Here is an 18,930-nt window from a genome sequence, read left to right as displayed (position 1 = left end):
CAAGAAGTCTACAAAATAATTATTATAACTAAATTAATATAACAAGTCTATAAGATACAAAATTAATAAATTAAAATTAATTATATTCTTATACGCTAGTAATATACAAACAGAAAATAAAAATTCAAAACCAATTATATTTGTAATAATACCCTATCTTCCCCCCCCCAAAAAAAACTCCACAAAACACTTAGGAATAACTTTAACAAAAGGCCTTTAAAATCGCTATAATGAAAGGCATAAAACATTAATGAGAAAATTAAAGAAAGATCTAAGTAAAATGGATACCTATCATATTCATGGACTGAAGAACTCAATATTGCTAAGATGGCATATTCTCCACAATTTTATTTATAAATTCTTATCAAAATCCCAGCAGCTTTTTTAGCAGAAGCTGACAAACTAATTCTAAAGTTCACTTGGAAATATAAGGAACCAAGAAAAACAAAACAAAAAACAGGGATTGGGATGGGTTGTGGCTCAGTGGTAGAGTACTTGCCTAGCATGCGTGAGGCACTGGGTTCCATCCTGGCACCACATAAGAAATAAAATAAAATAAGGGTATTGTATCCACCTACAACTAAAACAACAACAACAACAACAAAGCAAGGGAATTTTTAAAAAGAACAAAGTTGGAGGAGTTAACCTATCTGGTGTTTTGTTTCGTTTTTGTACCAGGGATTGAACCCACAGGCACTTAACCACTGAGACACATTCCCAGCACTTCTTTTTTTTTTTTTTTTAAATTTTGAGACAGGGTCTAGCTAAGTTATTTAGGGCTTTGCTAAGTTGCTGAGGCTGGCTTTAAACTCACAATGCTCCTACCTCAGCCTTCTGAGCTGCTGGGATTATAGGCACACACTACCAGGTTCCGCTCCCTATCTGGTTTTAAGGTGATAAATCTACAATAATAAGAGAGTTTGGTATTGGTGAAAGAAACATATAGATCAATGGAATAGACTACAGAACACAGAAATAGGTGCACACATATACAGCCATCTGACAACTAAATCAAGGTAAATAAATGGGGAAAGACTCAACAAATGTTATATCAACTGAACATCTATGTTGTGAAAAAAATTTACCTTTACTTTATCTAGTATAAAAAAATTAACTTGAAATGGATTGCAGATCTAAATGTAAAGCCCCAAACTATAAAATTACTAGAAGACGATGAGACAAAATTCTTATGACCTTAGGTTAGGCAAAGGCTATTTATAATGAATAAAAAATAAATAAAAAATGTTGGATTTATTGGATTCATCCACCCTAAAAACTTTTGCTCTTTAACACCACTAAGAACACAAAAGACAAGTCATGGACTGAAAGAAAATGCACCAACATACCTATCAGAAAAAGAACTTAAAATAATCGCACACGTATACTCTATAGCCCAAAATAAGAAGGTAAAAGTCTCAATTTAAAAATGAGAAAAGAAAGTAGTTAACTTGATACCACAAACAAACAAACAGATAAGTAAACATAATGGGAGTTAAGTTTCTCACTATTAGAAAAGGATATTACAGAGCATGGCATGGTGTCACACACCTATAATTCTAGCTACTCAGAGGCCAAGGCAGGAGGATCCTATGTTCAAGGCCAGGCTGGGCAACTGAATGAGATCCTGTCTCAAAATAAAAATAAAAAGGGCTAGATATGTTGCTCAACAGTAGAGCCCCTCTGGGTTCAATCCCCAGTACCAAAAAGAAAAGAGAAATTAGTAGGAAGTCTAGAATGAACCTTATAGTATTAGAGTCAAAAACAGCAGTATGCACTAATGTTTATTTGAATACATAAAGAGATAAACAGATACATGTTTATCCATAGATAACTCTGTCCACTGAGAGGGTCTATAAATAACTACACCCATTAACAACAAGCACACTCAGTGTTCACACCATTTTTTCTATATACTATTACTCAGTGAAATAAATAGAGTTCTTTGGAGAAAGGGCTGAGACAGAAAAACATATGATGAGCTAGATCATATGATACCAGGGAATAAGGAAGTACTTAAAAAAAAAAGATGGGGACATATCAAAAGTATACAAGAGTCAACTTAAAAGATATTTTAATAGCCAAATTTACAAGTTGATTGAGAAAAAAATAACATAGCACTGAATTATAACAAAAAGTATAAAACACATGAGTTCATACTGATAAAGTGAATAAATAAAAGGAAGGAGAAGGGACAAATCTTTCTGACAAAGAATTCCACATAATATGTGTATACATTATCCCCTCTCCAAGAGGTGGGGCTTACTTCACATTCTTATATATTTAAACTTAGTAACTTGCTTTCAAAACATAGTATGGGGCTGGGGATGTGGCTCAAGCGGTAGCGCGCTCGCCTGGCATGCATGCGGCCCGGGTTCGATCCTCAGCACCCCATACCAACAAAGATGTTGTGTCCGCCGAGAACTAAAAAATAAATATTAAAAATTCAAAAAAAAATGTTTAAAACATAGTATGGATCTCTCTCTCTCTCTCTCTCTCTCTCTCTCTCTCTCTCTCTGCCCCTGCCAACCTCCAAGAGAACCAAGGAAAAGGAATTTTCTCCTGGTGAACCCTGAAAAATACTACCTTGAACAAAAGGTCAAGGTTAACATCCACAGTGATTAGTAAATGTGATTTTAAAAAGGAAACACTAAGAAACTGCCATAGATCAGAGAAGATAAGAAGACCATGATGACTCAACATAGTATCCTAGACTGGAAACTGGAACAAATCAGTCTAATCAAGGCCTATTTTACAAAACACCTGATTGGTAACCCTCAAAACAATCAAGATCATCACAAATAAAGAAAGCCTAAGGAAGAATGACTACTAAGTGTAGTATGCTTTCTTGATTGGGATTCTGGAATAGACATTAGGTAAAAACTAAGGAACTCCAAATGAGGTCTGGACTTTGGTTAATGATAAGTTATCAATCTAGTTTCATTAATTATACAAATTTAATATATCAAGGTAAGATGTTAACAATAGAAGAAACTGGATATGGAGTATATACAGTAAGTATCTATCTGTACTATCTTTGTAATAATTCTACATACCAGAAAAGTTTTTAATTATTAAAAAAAAAAAAAGAGAGAGAGAGAGAGAGCAGCTGCTCAGGAGACTGAGACAGGAGGACCACGAGTTCAAAGCCAGCCTCAGCAAAATCAAGGTGCTAAGCAATTCAGTGAGACCCTATCTCTAAATAAAATACAAAAAAAAGGGCTGGAGATATGGCTCAGTAGTCAAGTGCTCCTGAGTTCAATCTCTGGTACCAACCTACACCCCCCAGAAAAAAGATGTTAGTAGAAATACTAGCAAACCACAAATAAGAATCCATATATACATTATACATTGATGTTAATACCTTAGTTTTGACTACATATCATAGTTAAATAAGCTGTTAATATTAGGTGGGCTAGGAATGTAGCTTGTAACTTGCCTAGCATACCTAGAGTCCTGGGTTTGATCTGAAGTACTGCAAACAACAAGGAAAAAGAACATGAGGGAAAAACTATATAAAAGAAATATGGGAACTGTCAAAATTATCTTTATAAAAAGTTTCTGGTAAATCTAAAATTTTTGAACTATTTTTTAGTTGTTGACGGATCATTGTTTAATTTATTTATTTATTTATATGTGGTGCTGAGGATCGAAACCAGTGTCTCACACGTGCTAGACAAGCACTCTACCACTGAGCTATAGCCCCAGCCCAAGAGTTTATTTTTTTAATGGGCAAAAATACCTAAACTGATACTCTAAGAAGATATGAATAACCAAATACTATGAAAAATGGTCATTATAGAAATGTAATTTAGAAGGAAAATGAGGAAACATTACATAACCATTAGAATGACTAAAATTAAAAAGACTAACCTCCTAAATGGAACAAACAAATCCCTGAAAGACACAAACTTACCAAGGCACTTAAGAAGTAGATCGTTTATAAACCCATAACTCTCAAAGAAAGTAAATTTCTAGTTCAATACCTTGACACAAATAAACCTCCAGACTTAGCTAGTTGCAATGGCAAAATCCTATCAAACACTGAAGAAATAATTCCAATTCTATACCTTCTTACAGAAAATAGGAGGAAAAATTTTCCAGTAAGTTAGGCCAACACTACTCTGACAACAACACTAGACAAGAAGATTACAAGAAAGCAAAGCAGATCAATCTTCATCAATATATATACAAAGTTCTTCAAAGCGTTTTAAAAAAATGAAACCCAGTATTGTTCATGAATAGAACAATTTATCAAATGCAAAAGGCCTTTCCCCAGGAAGGCAAATTTGGGTTAACATTCAAAAATCAACCAATGTACTTCACCATAATATCAGAAGAAAATAGAAGAAGCACACAATTTTGTCCAGAAGGGTTATCTGATGAAAACTAAAACACGTAAGTAAAAATGTAAGACAATGGTAGAAATTTTATAATTAATATAGTTAAGTGTGAAAAAATGTTGGGCGTTGATTAATAAGACAAGATAATCAAATCTTTGAAAATCATCAGGTACAAACAATTTCTCATAACAGATTTAATTACTTAAAAGGAATTAAGAAATGGTCTTAAGTAGTATAGAGAAAGAGGAACAAAGGAAGGGAGGAGACGAAGGAAAGTGGAAGTACTGAAGGTTGAAATGGAGCAAAATACATTTCATGCATGTATGAATATGTTAAAAAGAACACCACTATTATATATAATGCACTAATAAAAACATTAAAAACTGCTATTATAAAGTAATCCAATTTATTTCAGATGAATAATTTACTTGAGACAAGGAAAAGGTAGGTGGAAGAGGAGAACAAGAAGATGGTAATGGCATTGTGCTAGATTTCTTCTTAAATTCAATGAGTAATTTCCTGATTACCCACAATGTGTCACTTTTTTAAAAAAAGGCATTTATTAATTTATTTGTTCTAATTAGTTACATAGGACAAACAAATAAAAAATGGACAGTAGAATGCATTTTGACACATCATACATAAATGTGGTAAATTAATGGAACTGAAGATATCATGTTAAGCAAAATAAGTCAATCCCAAAAAACCAAAGGCCAAATGTTTTCTCTGATATGAGGATACTAATTCATAATTGAGGGGTGGGGCAGTTGCCAGAGAAGAATAGAGGTATTTGGACTACGTAGAGGGGAATGAAAGGAGGGGAGGGAGTACAGTACCCCTGTCTAGGAAGGACCTTAGAATGAATCAGACATTATTACTCTGTGTGTCACTTTCTAAATAATGGAAATATAGCAATGTGTGAGAAAGAGAGTAATCCTTCCTCTTACAGAATTTACCGACAGAAAAAAATAAAATAAAATACATATCATATTAAAAGTTATTATGGTTTAGATTTTAAATGTCCCCTAAATGAGTTGAAGGCTTGGTTACCTACATGTGACACCACTGGGAGGTGGTGGAACTTTTAGGAGGTGGGTCTCAATGGAAGGAAATTACATCATTGGGGGTATACCTTTAAAGGGGATATTGAAATCCCAGCCCCTTCCACATTCTCTCTTTGCTTCCTGGCTGCCATGAAGCTCTGCACTCTCCGCCATGATGTTCTGCCTTGCCATGGAACCAGAGTGAATGGGGCTGACCATGGACTGAAACCTGTGAAACTGTTGGGTCAATATAAAACTTTCTTCCTTTACCTCCAGTATTCTGTCACTGTGACAGAGAGCTGATTAACACAAGTGTCAGTAAATACTATGGAAAAAAATTTAAGCAGGAAAGGAGACACATGTACTGGGGCAAGATTTTCACTGGTGTTATTAGAGAACTAGAAGATTTCTGGGTTCACTTTCAGTTCAAACATCCAATGACTTTCTTCTACATTGACTAGGCAGCATGAAAACACACAGTGAACCTCTGAACCTGACCTCTTTAAACTCATACATTCTATCTCCTTACTCTTGTGTGTCAACACTTATATTTTAGAAAAACAGGATTAAACATACATTTTTCCATACTGAGACAAAGCGTATGTTGTCACTTAATAAAACAAGTAATTTCCCAATCTTGCCTTGGGAGAGGAAAATAAGAAAAATAAAACCTAGTGATTTCTCCCCAGACAAAAGTTCTAAAAATGCAGCATTTTTGTACTCAACATAAAGGATTAAAACTAGTTATTTTTTTCCTCCCCCTCCAATATATTTATGGTCTGGAATTTGGACCTTTACTGGCACTAAGTTACAACAAAAGGTGGTTTAACAATGTCTCTGGAATGAAAGATTTTTCATAAACAAGAAAAGTCACATGAATAAAAGAATTACTACTATAATTATTTTAGCAAACATATTTTTGTGGCTGATATGTGCCAAGTACAGAACTATTTTACATATTAGGTTGAACAATAAGAAATTGTTATTTATAGGTCAAAAACAGTAATTTTATATAGTTTGAACTAATACATTAATTTCAAATTCCATAAAACAGAAGTTTGTATATATTAAATGCATCGTTACTTTTCTATAATTCTTATATTATCATCTTGGGAAACTTTTTTTGCTTTTATTTAGGGATGTAAAGGTTCTCAGCTAAGTGGTACAAATAAATGGAAGATGCTATCTATCTGTGATAGTTCAAGCAAGCAAATACTTAATTTTATCTAAAATTTAACTTGAAGATTTGAACTTTAAGTATCATGATCATGTGGCTTCATTTTATAAAAAGCTCAATTTATTAATCATGCCTACTATTCTGCTTATAAAGATTCTTCTTTCCAAAAATGAGTTTTTGACCAAATCATACTGCATGCAGGTACACACATATAACATAACAAATCACACTATTATGTATATTTACAACACACAATAAAAATTATTAAAATAAATTTAAAAATTGATGATTTTTTTCTCCAGAAGGAAGAATATAAAACAATCCAAAATTATACTAATTTCTTCAATCTGTTAATTTATATTAGGATTTCCATTTCTTTAGAAATGTTTCACTAAACTGGTCATGGTGGTGCATGCCTATAATCCCAGCATCTTGGGAGGCTGAGGATCCAAGTTCAAAGCCAGCTTCAGCAATTTAAGCAAGGCACTTAGCAACTCAGGGAACTCCTGTCTCTAAATAAAATAACAAAAAAGCGCCCCTGGGTTGAATCCCAGTACAAAACAAAACAGAGATGCTTCACTAAACAGTACTTCTCAAAAAGAAAATACTGTACACAAACTAGCCTATTATGCTCAATCCAAATAAATTTCAAATTCATCTGTTAAAAGCAGTTTAGTCTCTAAAGTTTATTTTTTTTCCTCTGGCAGCTATTTTTTATTCAGTATACAGTTCATGTTTACAGGTCAGATTTATGAAACATTCATAAAATAGTCTGTTCTTTTCTAAAATTGTATGTCATCTAAAATTTCATCTAACAGAATAAGGCAGGTACTTTGTACAGTATTAGCAGTTAGGAAAATTTATTTCCAACATTTAAATGCTGACAAACACTTTTAGTGAAACAATATTTAGAAAAAAAAATAACAAAAACTACCCATAGTTTTTTTAAAAAAGAATTAATTCAAGAAGAATATGATAATACACTTAAGAAAACAATAAATTTAAATAAGTAAATATATAAAAACCTACCAGCTCATTGCTTGTAGATGTGAGTTTTAGTTTTTCTTCAATTTCCTTTCCAATTTTCTGAACAGTTACCTGAGTCTGCTTAATTGCACACTGGGCTCTATGAAGCCTAGAAATACAAGTTGCAGAAAATCTTAAGTGAGTTAATTATAAACTCAACACAAAGCCACAGATATGATAATATTTCTAGGATAAATAGAATTAATAATGGACCCATAATTCACATCTATAATGAAAATATAGAGGGGGTACAATAAATCCTAAAATAATAATACTCTAAAACACCTTTCTGCACCTGCTTGCCTGCTTCTGATATATTAAGAGATAGAATGAAGGTCTCACAAGAAGAGCCCACAGGAATAATCCAGTCAAATCTTGTCACTCTACACATGTAGAAACTGAGGTCCAAAGAAATAAAGTGGATTGCTAAATTCTACCAACTGAGTACCACTGCTATCAAGGCTATTACGTATAGATACCCATAAGGATAAAAAGAATTTACAATCATTCCAGTTAAAAAGCTTAAATCAGCTGGACAAGGTGATGCATGCCTGTAATTCCAGCTACTCAGGAGGCAAGGCAGGACGATCAAAAATTCAAGGTCAGCCTGAGCAAGGTATCCAGACCCTGTGTAAAATAAAACAAACAAAAAAGGTCTGGAAATAAAGCTCAATGGTAGAGCATTCCTGGGTTCAATTCCCAGTGCCAACCCCAAAAATAAACAAACAAACAAATAAATAAATAAATAAATGTAGCTTATACTCTGAAACAGGTTTTTTTTTTTTAATCTTATTTATCCATTTATTTATTTATTTTTGTACTGGTTGAATCCAGGGATGCTTAAGCACTGAGCCACATCCACAGCCCTTTTTAAAATATTTTATTTATAAACAGAGTCTCACTGAGTTACTTAGGGCTTTGCTAAGTTGCTGAGACTGGCTTTCAATTTGTGATCCTCCTGCCTCAGCTCCCATGTTGAAGTTGCTGGGATTACAGGCATGTGTCACTGCTCCTGGTAATAGCAACTTTATTTTTGAGTCAGAAGTCCTCAAAGAACATTGAAAAAATTGAAGAGCTGTTTTTCTTTTTCCTTGTAGTTTGTAGGACTTTTGCTTTTTGGTCTATCTTTAAATATGGTTTATATATTTCACAGGTCACAACTGGCATGTGGAAAATTCTTAGGAAGGTACAAAACAATGTACTAGAACAAACAAGTGAATTTAGTGAATTTTAGTAATGTCAGAGTATACAAGGTCAATATAAAAATAAATCAATTACACTTCTATGTTAGCCACAAACTATTGGGATACAAAATTTAAAACAATACCTTTACAATAACATCAAAAAATATAAAATACTTAGAAATAAAATAAACAAAAGATGTGTAAGATCTCACCCTGAAGTTATAAAACACTGCTAACATATATTAAAGAAGAGCTAAATAAATGGAAAAATATATCATGTATACAGACTGGAAGATTGAATATTGTTAAAATGTTAGTTTTTGTCAAGAGACCAACAGTTTCACAATCCTAAACAAAATCCCAACGTGCTTTTTTTCTGTAGAAATTAATAAGTTGACACCATAATTTACCTAATAGAGCAAAGAATCTAGAAGTGATAAATCAATCTTGAAATCTATCAGATTTCAAGACTTTCTATAGAGTTACATAATCAAGATACTGGCTTAAGGACCAAAAAAATAGATCAATGGCCAGGTGTGCCTATATACAGTCCCAGCCACTTGGGAGGCTGAGGCAGGAAGGTCACTTGAGTCCAGGACTTTAAGGCTAGTGTGAGCATCCAATCTCAAAAAAAATCAATTAAATCAAATAAAGAGTGTATTAATAGAGCTACACATATATGGAAAATTGGTTTTTGACAAAGGAATCAAGGCAAATCAGTAAAGTTTTTAAATAAAATCAAATTTTTTAAAATAAAGTATAGGAATATTAAAAAAAAACTTGGGAGAAAAGTAGCATCATCCTCTACCTCACAGCAAGTGAAAAATTAAATTAAGGAAGATCATAGTAAACAAAAAAGCTAAAATCATAAAACTTCTCACAGAAAATGTAGAAGAATGTCTTGCAACCTTATGGTAGGGAAGGATTTATTAGAAGACACATTTAAAAAATACAAATCATAAAATTAAAAATGGGTAAATTGGACCTCACCAAAATTAGAAGCATCTAATTCATCTAAAGATGCCATTAAAAAATGAAGGGCTGGGGATATAGCTCAGTTGGAAAAGTGCTTGCCTCACATGCACAAGTTCCTGGGTTTAATTCCCAGCACCACCCAAAAAGGCATGGTTGCACACACCTGTAATCTCAGTGACTCAGGAGGCTGAAGCAGAAGAAGAGCAGCAGTTCAAGACCAGCCTCAGCAACTTAGGGAGACCTTGTCTCAAAAAAAATAAAAAGGGCTGGAGATGTAGGTCAGTGGTAAAGAGCCCTGAGTTGGAAGAAAGGAAGGAAGAAAAGAAAGAAAGTGGGGGAGGGAAAAAAGAAAGGAAAGAAAGGAGGAGGAAGGGGAGAAAGAAAAATAAAAGGCAGGCCACAGACTGGGAGAAAATATTTGAAAACATCTATCTGACAAAGGACTGTGCTTGGACTATATAAAGAACTCTTACAAATCAATAACAAAAAGAAACAGACAAAATAGTGAAACAAACACTTCACAAAAGAAAATGTAGGTGGGCTCAGTGGCACAAGCCTATAATCCCAGCAGCTCAGGAGGTTGAGGCAGGAAGATCCAAGTTGAAAGCCAGTCTCAGCAATTTAGTGAGCTCTAAGCAACTTAATGAGACCATTTCTCAAAATAAAAAATAAAAAGGGCTGGGGACGTGGCTCAGAGGTTAAGCGCTCCTGGGTCCAATCCCCAGTACCAAAAAGAAAAAGGAAATGTAATGGCCAACAACATAGAAAAGGTGTCTAACATCTTAGTCATCAGGGGAATACAACTTAAAACATTTCACAGGGATTAGAAAATTAAAATTAAAATGACAACACCAAATGCTGGCAAGGATGTGAAGCAACTGGAACTTTTCTGCACTTCTTGAAAAAGAGTTAGTAATACTCTTAAATAAAACATTCTGAAAAACTGTTTTATAAAGTTAAATGTACATCCAATCTATGGCCCGGCAATTCTACTCCTAGACATTTATCCAAATGAAAATATATTTATATAAGAAGATTTGCCTAGGAATGTTTGCAGAAAACAATGCAGTGTCCAGAATTCCACAGTAAAAGTCTACTCAGCAATAAAAAAAAAAAAAGGAAGGTAACATGAATACACACAATATGGATGGATAAAAACTTTGTGTTGTGTTGTGGGGGAAGCCCCAGACCAAAACGCACATGGTGTATGATTCCCTTTATACAAAGGTCAAGAACAGGTAAAGCCATTCTATAGTGACAAATCCAAACAGTGGGATGGGGTCTGTTAGTGATCAGAAGGAACAGAGAACTATCTGGGTTGATGGAAATGTCCTACATAAACATTAGGAGGAGTATAGCAAAACTCAGAAAATTTACATGTAAGAATTGCACATTTCACTACATCTAAATTTTACTTTGTTTTAAAAAATTGGTCATCAACCCTAACCTGAAAATAATCATGTATGTGGGAAGTTCATTTTATTAAGGATTTGATGGCACTAATATCTCTGCCAACATTATTATCATGATGACACTGCACACTAAAAACATTCATGACTATTCTTTACTTTTGAAAATTGCTTGATAGTCATTGAGAATTTCTTAGGTCACTTAAAAAGGGCCAACTCTCATTACGGCTCCTTTGCTCATGAGATCAGTAATTCAACAACTTCCTTAAGACTCCTAAAGAATTCACGAGAAGATACCCCACCCCATAGCTTCCTGCTCTGGCTGTGTATGTTTGTTTATTTGTTTTTAAAATATGTATATAAATATATATAAATAAATATATATATGTATATATATTTAGTTGTTGATAGACCTTTATTTACCTATTTATTTTTATGCAGTGCTGAGGATTGAACCCAATGCCTCATACATACTTGGCAAGAGCTCTACGACTGAGCTACAACCCCAGCCCTGTATGTATGTTAAACAGCACTGATGATAATACTTTCTTACAAAGGCACCTCTAAAGAAATTTTAAAGAAAGAGAAAGGCCTTTGGGCAGTGATCCCTGCCTACATCTCCAGCCTCTGTTTTCTGATATTCTTTACCTTGCACCATCAACTCCAACAATACTACACTACTGGCAATTTTCCAAACATTACACACCATTTCTCACTTCCACAGCTGTGTATGAGCTGTTGCATCCACCTTCAAGTTCTCCATGTCCCTTAATAAGTAAATAAACTCCTAATCCATTAGGAGGCAGGTCAAGTACAGCCTCTTCTTCAAAGGCCTTCCCTGACTATTCCAACAGGTAGAGGCACTCCTTTCTCCTGGAAATACACATCACTTCATGCATGACATGCACAACAAGTAGTATTACAGAAATCCATTTTACAGCAACTGTTGGTGCCCCTGTTTCTGTACTAGATCTTTCTAAAGGGGGGAAAATCCCATTTTCTCATATATATTCTAAATGTTAAGCACAGAACACAGCACAAAAGAGGCACTCCGAATATATTTGCTAGCTGAACATCTAATGTCTAAATATAAAAGTACAGTCCTGAGATTTGTTAATTTTGCTTGATATAGTAGAGTTTAATTGAAATATCAATGTGAATTTTCTACTTATAACTTCAAAATATTATATCAAAACAAAAATCACACAAATTAAAGACCATTCTTTCAAGTAGAGAAATAAGAAATTTTTACCAAAAATGATAGACATTATCAACCCAGAGGAAAGATCAACAAAACAGCCTGTTACTTTAAAAGGGGGAGAGAGCTGCCTAAGACTTCACTGCTATGCAAACAACCTTGTCAAATGGTAAAGACTTTAAAAATAAAAATGATTCATGACCATAATTAATGTATGACTTCAACTATTTGGCTCTCACTGCCCCAGACGCTTTCTGATCTTACCTTAGGGGCTTAAAACACACAGACAGAGTCACATTTCCTCCAATCTTCAGTGTTATCCAAATAGACTTTCAGAGCCCCTGCTACATCAAGACAGCTAATAAGGTCCCCCTTTCAAATCCAACAGGAGAATAAAAGTTTGAAGTGTTTAGGCTTTTAAAAACAAGGTAGGACATCCCGATTCTCTTGGGATTGAGGAGGTGAAGGACTGACAAGAAAAGAAACAACTGCTTTACCTCCAAACTGGCTGGCTAGTCTGGGAGAAATGTTTCTCGATTTTGCAAACGATGAAAAGAATCTATAAAGAATTATATACCATCTAGTCATCTGAGTGACTGGTCAATACCACCACTAACTCTTCCCAGCTAAAATAAAACTCATCTTCATGAATGCTGGGGAAGAGAGATCAAGTAGCTATCTGACAGGTATTTTGGTGATAGCAAAGAGACATATCCCTATTACTTAACATAATTTGAGATAGCAATAAATTGAAACTGGGCTTAAAAAAAGTTCTTTGAGGTTAGATATTGTTGTGAATATAAAGATAACACTTAAAAAAAGGTATTATGTCAAATAAATAATAACAAAGATTAAGACTATCCAATCAGATATTAACCATCATTTCAGTTAAGAAGATGTTAGAAGACAATTTCTGTTTAATTAACACTGATTAGATCACATCTGAATGCTTTATTCAAGTTTAAGATGAACAATGACAAACTGGAACACTTTTAGAAAGGCAGTGAGAGTGAGGTACAGTTCCCTATGGCTTGCAGATAGATAAAAAGAAAAAAATAAATGCAGTAAAGACAGGAGTCTGTTGACAAACTGATACCTGATACCTTATTATTAATGATCTTGTACACATATGAAGGAGCTAAGGTTTTTATACTGAAGCAGTAGGAAACCATTAAAAAAAAGTTTTAAGCTTTATTTTTAAAAGTTTTAAGATTTCTTACAATTGCAGTTTTAAAAGCTCTTTCTTCTTCTAATGGGGTGAATGGGAAATAGGGGAAAAAAGACTGGAAACAGGGAGGTTACTGCAACAGTCCAAGAAACAAATGTCACAGCCCCCCAAAAAATAGGGGAAAATAGTTATAGAAGTGAAAAGTGAGAGACAAGAGAGATAAAGATTGATGACTGAAAACAAATTTCCAACTGATATGGACTGAATATGATTTAACTGACATCCCCCCCCAAAGATTTATTTGACTGAAGGCTTGATCCTTAAAGTGACAGTATTGGGAGGTAATAGACCTTTAAGAAGTAGGGTCTAGTAAAAGGTCTTTGGGTCATAGAGGGTGCTCTCAGAAGGTAGATTTTGTGTGGACCCTTTTTAAGTTCTTTTTAAGTTCTCAAAAAAGGAGTAAGTCTAGGCCCCACCCAAGCTCTCTCTGCTTCTGGTCTAAGATGTGATCCTTTCTCTCACACACACTATACCCACTGGCCATCCATCATGAAGCCTTTGCCAGAGCCTATACAATATTGTTTGAACTTTGAACCTCCAGAATTGTATGCTAAAAAAATCATCTTTATTTCATAAGTAGCCTGTGTCAGTGATTTCATTAGTGATGAAAAGCTAATTACTAAAGCAATAACAAGAAGACTTTACTATAGATCCTACAGACATATAAAGGGAATTAAGGGGAAATAAATAATAATTCTGTGCCAATAAGTTTATTTTAGATGAAATATTAAAATTGCTTAAAACCCACATCTTTCCAAAAGAAATAGAAAATATTAATAATCATTACCTGTTAATTAAATTAAATTTGTAATTAAAAACACACAGGGTTCAAGATGGCTTTGCTGGTAAAATACCAGTTGTAGTAAAATCTTTCAGAGAATAAGAGGGAATGCTTCAATTTGTTTTATGAGGCAAACACAACATGAAACCAAAACATGACAAGATCATTACAAGAAAGTTACAGATTAGCATCACATATAAGGGTAATATTCATTAACAAAATGGTATCAAATCAACTCTAATAATGTCTTTAGAGGTTCATACATCTTGATCAAGTGGGTTTACCTAAGCAGTGTAAGGTTGATTTGAAAAAATCAATGACAGAATGAAGAAGAAAATCATATGATTATCTAATAAAATGAAAAAAAGACATTTGATAAGATTCAGTACCTATGCATGATTAAAAACAAAAAAATCCTCAACAAACCAGGGGAAAAGAGAAACTTCCTAAATCTGATAAAGGATTTATAGAAAAATCTACAGCAACTGTTATACTTTAGGCCAGAAACAAGGCAAAAATGTTCAATTTCATAATTCTATTCAACATTGTACTACTCAATGTCCAAACAACCACAATAAGGCAACTTAAAGAAGTCATAATGACAAGAAAGTAAGAAGCAAAAATGTTTCTTTACAGAATCATGATTGTGTAACATAGGAAAACCCAAAGTTCTAGAACTTATAAACAAATTAAACAAATTATAAGATTCCAGAATAAATAAAGATCAATTGGGTTGTTTACACAATATCAAGAAATAACTAAGTATAAGCCTAATAAAAGATGTTAAAAGATCTACATACTAAAATCATATAACACAGATGAGATATTGAAGAACTAAATAAATGAAGACATAAACCACTGTATGAATCACAAGTCTCAATACTGTTAATAAGTTAAGCCCCCCCTAAACTGATCAAAACAATCCCAGTCAAAACCCCTAACATACCTTTTTCATAGAAATTGACAAGCTGATTGTAAAATTGATAACAACATTCAAAAACCTAGATTAGCCAAGAAGATATTAAATACCAAGGTTAAAAATCTTACACTACTAGATTTTATGAGTTACCATAGAACTATAGTAAGGCAGCAGCAGTTATATGAAACTAAACAAACAGATCAATGAAATATAATTCAAATTGTAGAAAGAGACCCATTTCTACATAGTCATATTTTTAATTAAGAAAGCAAAAGCTTCGCCAATAAATAGCACTGAAATAATATTCACATAAGAAAAAAAGTGCACTTTAACCTCTACCTTACCTCATATGCAAAAATTAATTTGGGATGGAAACTACAGAGTAAGAAAATATATTCATAACCTTGGATTAGGCAGAGGTTTCTTAACTAGGATTCATCAAAAGACATTATTGAGGAAAAAAAATGAAGACACAGACTGGGGAAAAAAACACTTTGTGTATAAGTATACACACACAAAGAACCCCCTCAAATCAGTAATATAATCAATCCAATGAATACAAATAGGAAAAATATTTGAAAAAACACTTCAAAAAGAAAGACATAAAAGCGACCAAAAAGCACATGAAATGGTGCTTAGTATCTTTAGACATTACAGAATTAAAATCAAAATCAAGACAATATACCACCACATACCCATTATAACAGCTAGAATTTACAAAACTGACAGTATCAAGTGATGGCAAGAAGCAGAGCAACTGGAACTTTCACACACTGCTGTAAAATTGTGTAACAACTTTTGAAAACTTTGAGGCAATACCTAATCAGTTAAGTATACATCTCTTGTCTGGGCTAGCAGCTCTGCTCTTGGGTAATAAGAGAAATGAAAGCAGGTGACTACAAAAGGTATATGTAAGGTGTATGTATTAGTTTTTCACTACTACAATGGAATACTTGATGTAGCCAGTGTATGAAGAAAATAGCTCACAGTTCTGGAGGTTCCAAGTTCCAAGATGAGGGGCCCACTGGTTCTGTTGTTGGTGAGGGCAGCAGGTAGTGCCACATAAGGCAGGGATTCATATTCATATTTCAAACACTGGCTAGCCAGATATTACTACATGGGAGACTGCCTGGCAGGCTGAGGCAGGAGGATAACAAACTCAAGGTCAGTTTGGGCAAGCAGTCATATCTTGAATCAGGAAGCAGAGATAAAAAGGGTCAAGCTTGTTCTTCATATAACCATCTCTTTATGAGAACTATAAAGGGGTCAAGAGCTACCTGATCCCTTCCAAGGGCAGCACCTTCAATGACCTAAGGACCTCACACTAGGCTCCACCTTTTAAAAGTTCAACCACTTCCCAATACCATCACCCTGCAGACCAAGCTCCATGGGCCTTGGGAGATACCTAAACCATATACAAACCACAGAAGTGTTTCTATTAACTTCATTCTTAATAGCCCCAAAGTGCAAACAACCTCAAATGGCTATCAGCAGGATAATGGATAAAAGAATTGTAGTAAATTCATAAAAGGAAATACCACACAGCAATAAAAAGGAATAAACTACCAATCCATACAAGAACATGGATAAATTTCAAACACTGGCTAACCAAATATTACTACATGGGAGACTGCATGGCAGGCTGAGGCAGGAGGATAACAAACTCAAGGTCAGTCTGGGCAACTGAGTGAGACCTATCTCAAAATAAAATTTAAAAAGGACTAGAGATGTAGCTCAGTGGTAGAGCACTTGCCTACCATGTGTGAAGCCCTGGGTTCCCAAGTACTGCAAAAAACAAACAAAAAAAACCAAACAAACAACAAAAATTTTGTCTGCTGAGCAAAGGCCAGAAACTAAAAGAGTACATCATATGGCTCTAATTATAAGAAGTTCAAGAACAGGAAAAGCTAGTAAATGATGAGGCCATAAGGAAAGAAGTGTTTGAATCTGCCAGAGGTGAGAGTGAAGGTGTCAGAATGACTGGCAAAGGGAATTTTCTAGATAATGAAAGAATCCTAGGCTTTCATTTGACTGATGATGACATGAGCATGTGTACTTATATACATTCACCAAGGCGTACAGTTAGGTCTCTGCATTTTATTGTACATAAAGTATACTGCAAAATAAAAAGAAACAAAGAAAGGTATATGGCCTAGGGAACCAGGAAAATGATGATGCCATTTATTGAGATGGGGAATATAGGAGAAGCAGTTTGAGAAGTTCTTTTTTCAGTTCAAGGTGCCTGTGCAACATCCAAGAGCAGTGTGGAAAACGAGTTGAACTACGGATCTGGAGCTCAGGAGACAAATCTTGGCCAGAGATAAAATGTGGCAATCATTAGCACACAGATGCTATAACATTATGAAATGTTACATTTCATAACACTATTAATGCTACAAGAGTGAATGAGATCACCTCACAAGAGTGTGAGAATGAGAGAGAACAGAGCCTAGAACAGAATCCTGAGGAACATCAATATTTAAGGGATTAGAAAAAAAGAAACAAACTTTTTTTCAAAAAAAAAAAAAAATTGAGCCAGAACATCCGGAGAAATGAGAGGACAGCTGGGAGAGCTGATGCTATAAGCAGTTAAAGAAACAGAATACTTCAAAATGACCACCAACTCAAAATCAAGTAACTCAATGCCTAGTCAGGTTTCTACCTATTTTAGTAATAAGGACATGATTTTAAAAGCCATTTCAAATCATTCACCTCTAAATTCACCATCTTCCACAGAGCCAACAGCCTCCTAACTGGCTTTTCAGTTTCACCTCTTATCCTTCCCAATTCCCTTCTGTATGTGCTAACAAAAGTGCCCCTTTCTGCTTTGCTTGATTGCTCATTGTAACTTATCTGCCCAAATAGCCTTTGCAATGCCTGCCTATAAAGCTTTATCTCCATGTATTTGATATCAGCTATATCATTGTGTATTGGAACACATGCAACAATATTCAGGGTAAAAAAGAAGAGGAAGAAAAGAAAAACATGATATAAAGACTAAAGACTTTGCCCCAACCAGTAACACAGTCCTGTACCCCAGGACTAAAAGAGATTTTAAAAGCTTTTATTTATATTGCAACTACAGAGGTTTCCACACATTAGGATTCAATTCTCTGAAAGACAACTAGAAATATCATAATCTACAAGCTTACAATTTAAAAGATCAGTGCTAATACAGCTATACCTAACCACTTTATCTTTCTTCATCTCTGATAAACACTAAATGTTTTAGACACTGTAGGTCCTCTGATGGCTGGGGCTTGCTGCCTATACAGGTATGGAAGGGCAGCTAACAATACTGTGTACATGCTCTTAGTCAGATTGATAACACCTTCCATCAATGAGAAAAAATTATTCCAGTCACTAAGGAGACTGGGATCTGTGAATGTTCCTACACTAAATACAATTTTCAATATAAATTAAAAATTCTATTTAACTTAATCTAGACTCCATGATAATCAGAAATCAGTATGGTGCTGCTGCAGCTGCTAGCAACACAGCACTTTACTTGTTCCTTTTCCCTCACTCTCCCTCACTTCCTTTCTATTATTCTCACTATAAACTCTCCAGTTTGACATTAATAAAAGGCCTTACTCTTTCTCATCTATGCCCTCTTCAATCTATCTGTAATAATATGGCACTGAAATATT

The 18,930-nt window shown here is 34.2% G+C and overlaps 1 protein-coding gene across 4 annotated transcripts in view; it reads right to left on the bottom strand.

The window, feature by feature from the left end:
• The window catches only part of Uvrag (UV radiation resistance associated), a 313,881-nt gene that overhangs the window by 160,453 nt on the left and 134,498 nt on the right, over window positions 1–18,930 (bottom strand). For all 4 annotated transcript variants that reach the window (XM_078046691.1, XM_078046692.1, XM_040284963.2 and 1 more), the window contains one exon: window positions 7,590–7,695. In XM_078046691.1, coding sequence (XP_077902817.1) covers window positions 7,590–7,695 — 106 coding nt within the window. The remainder of the gene's footprint in view (window positions 1–7,589; window positions 7,696–18,930) is intronic.

Source organism: Ictidomys tridecemlineatus, chromosome 4 (assembly GCF_052094955.1).
Source record: "Ictidomys tridecemlineatus isolate mIctTri1 chromosome 4, mIctTri1.hap1, whole genome shotgun sequence".
NCBI classification, from domain to species: domain Eukaryota; kingdom Metazoa; phylum Chordata; class Mammalia; order Rodentia; family Sciuridae; genus Ictidomys; species Ictidomys tridecemlineatus.
Note: the sequence above shows the minus strand (reverse complement) of the source record. Positions and strands in the feature narration are given on the sequence as shown.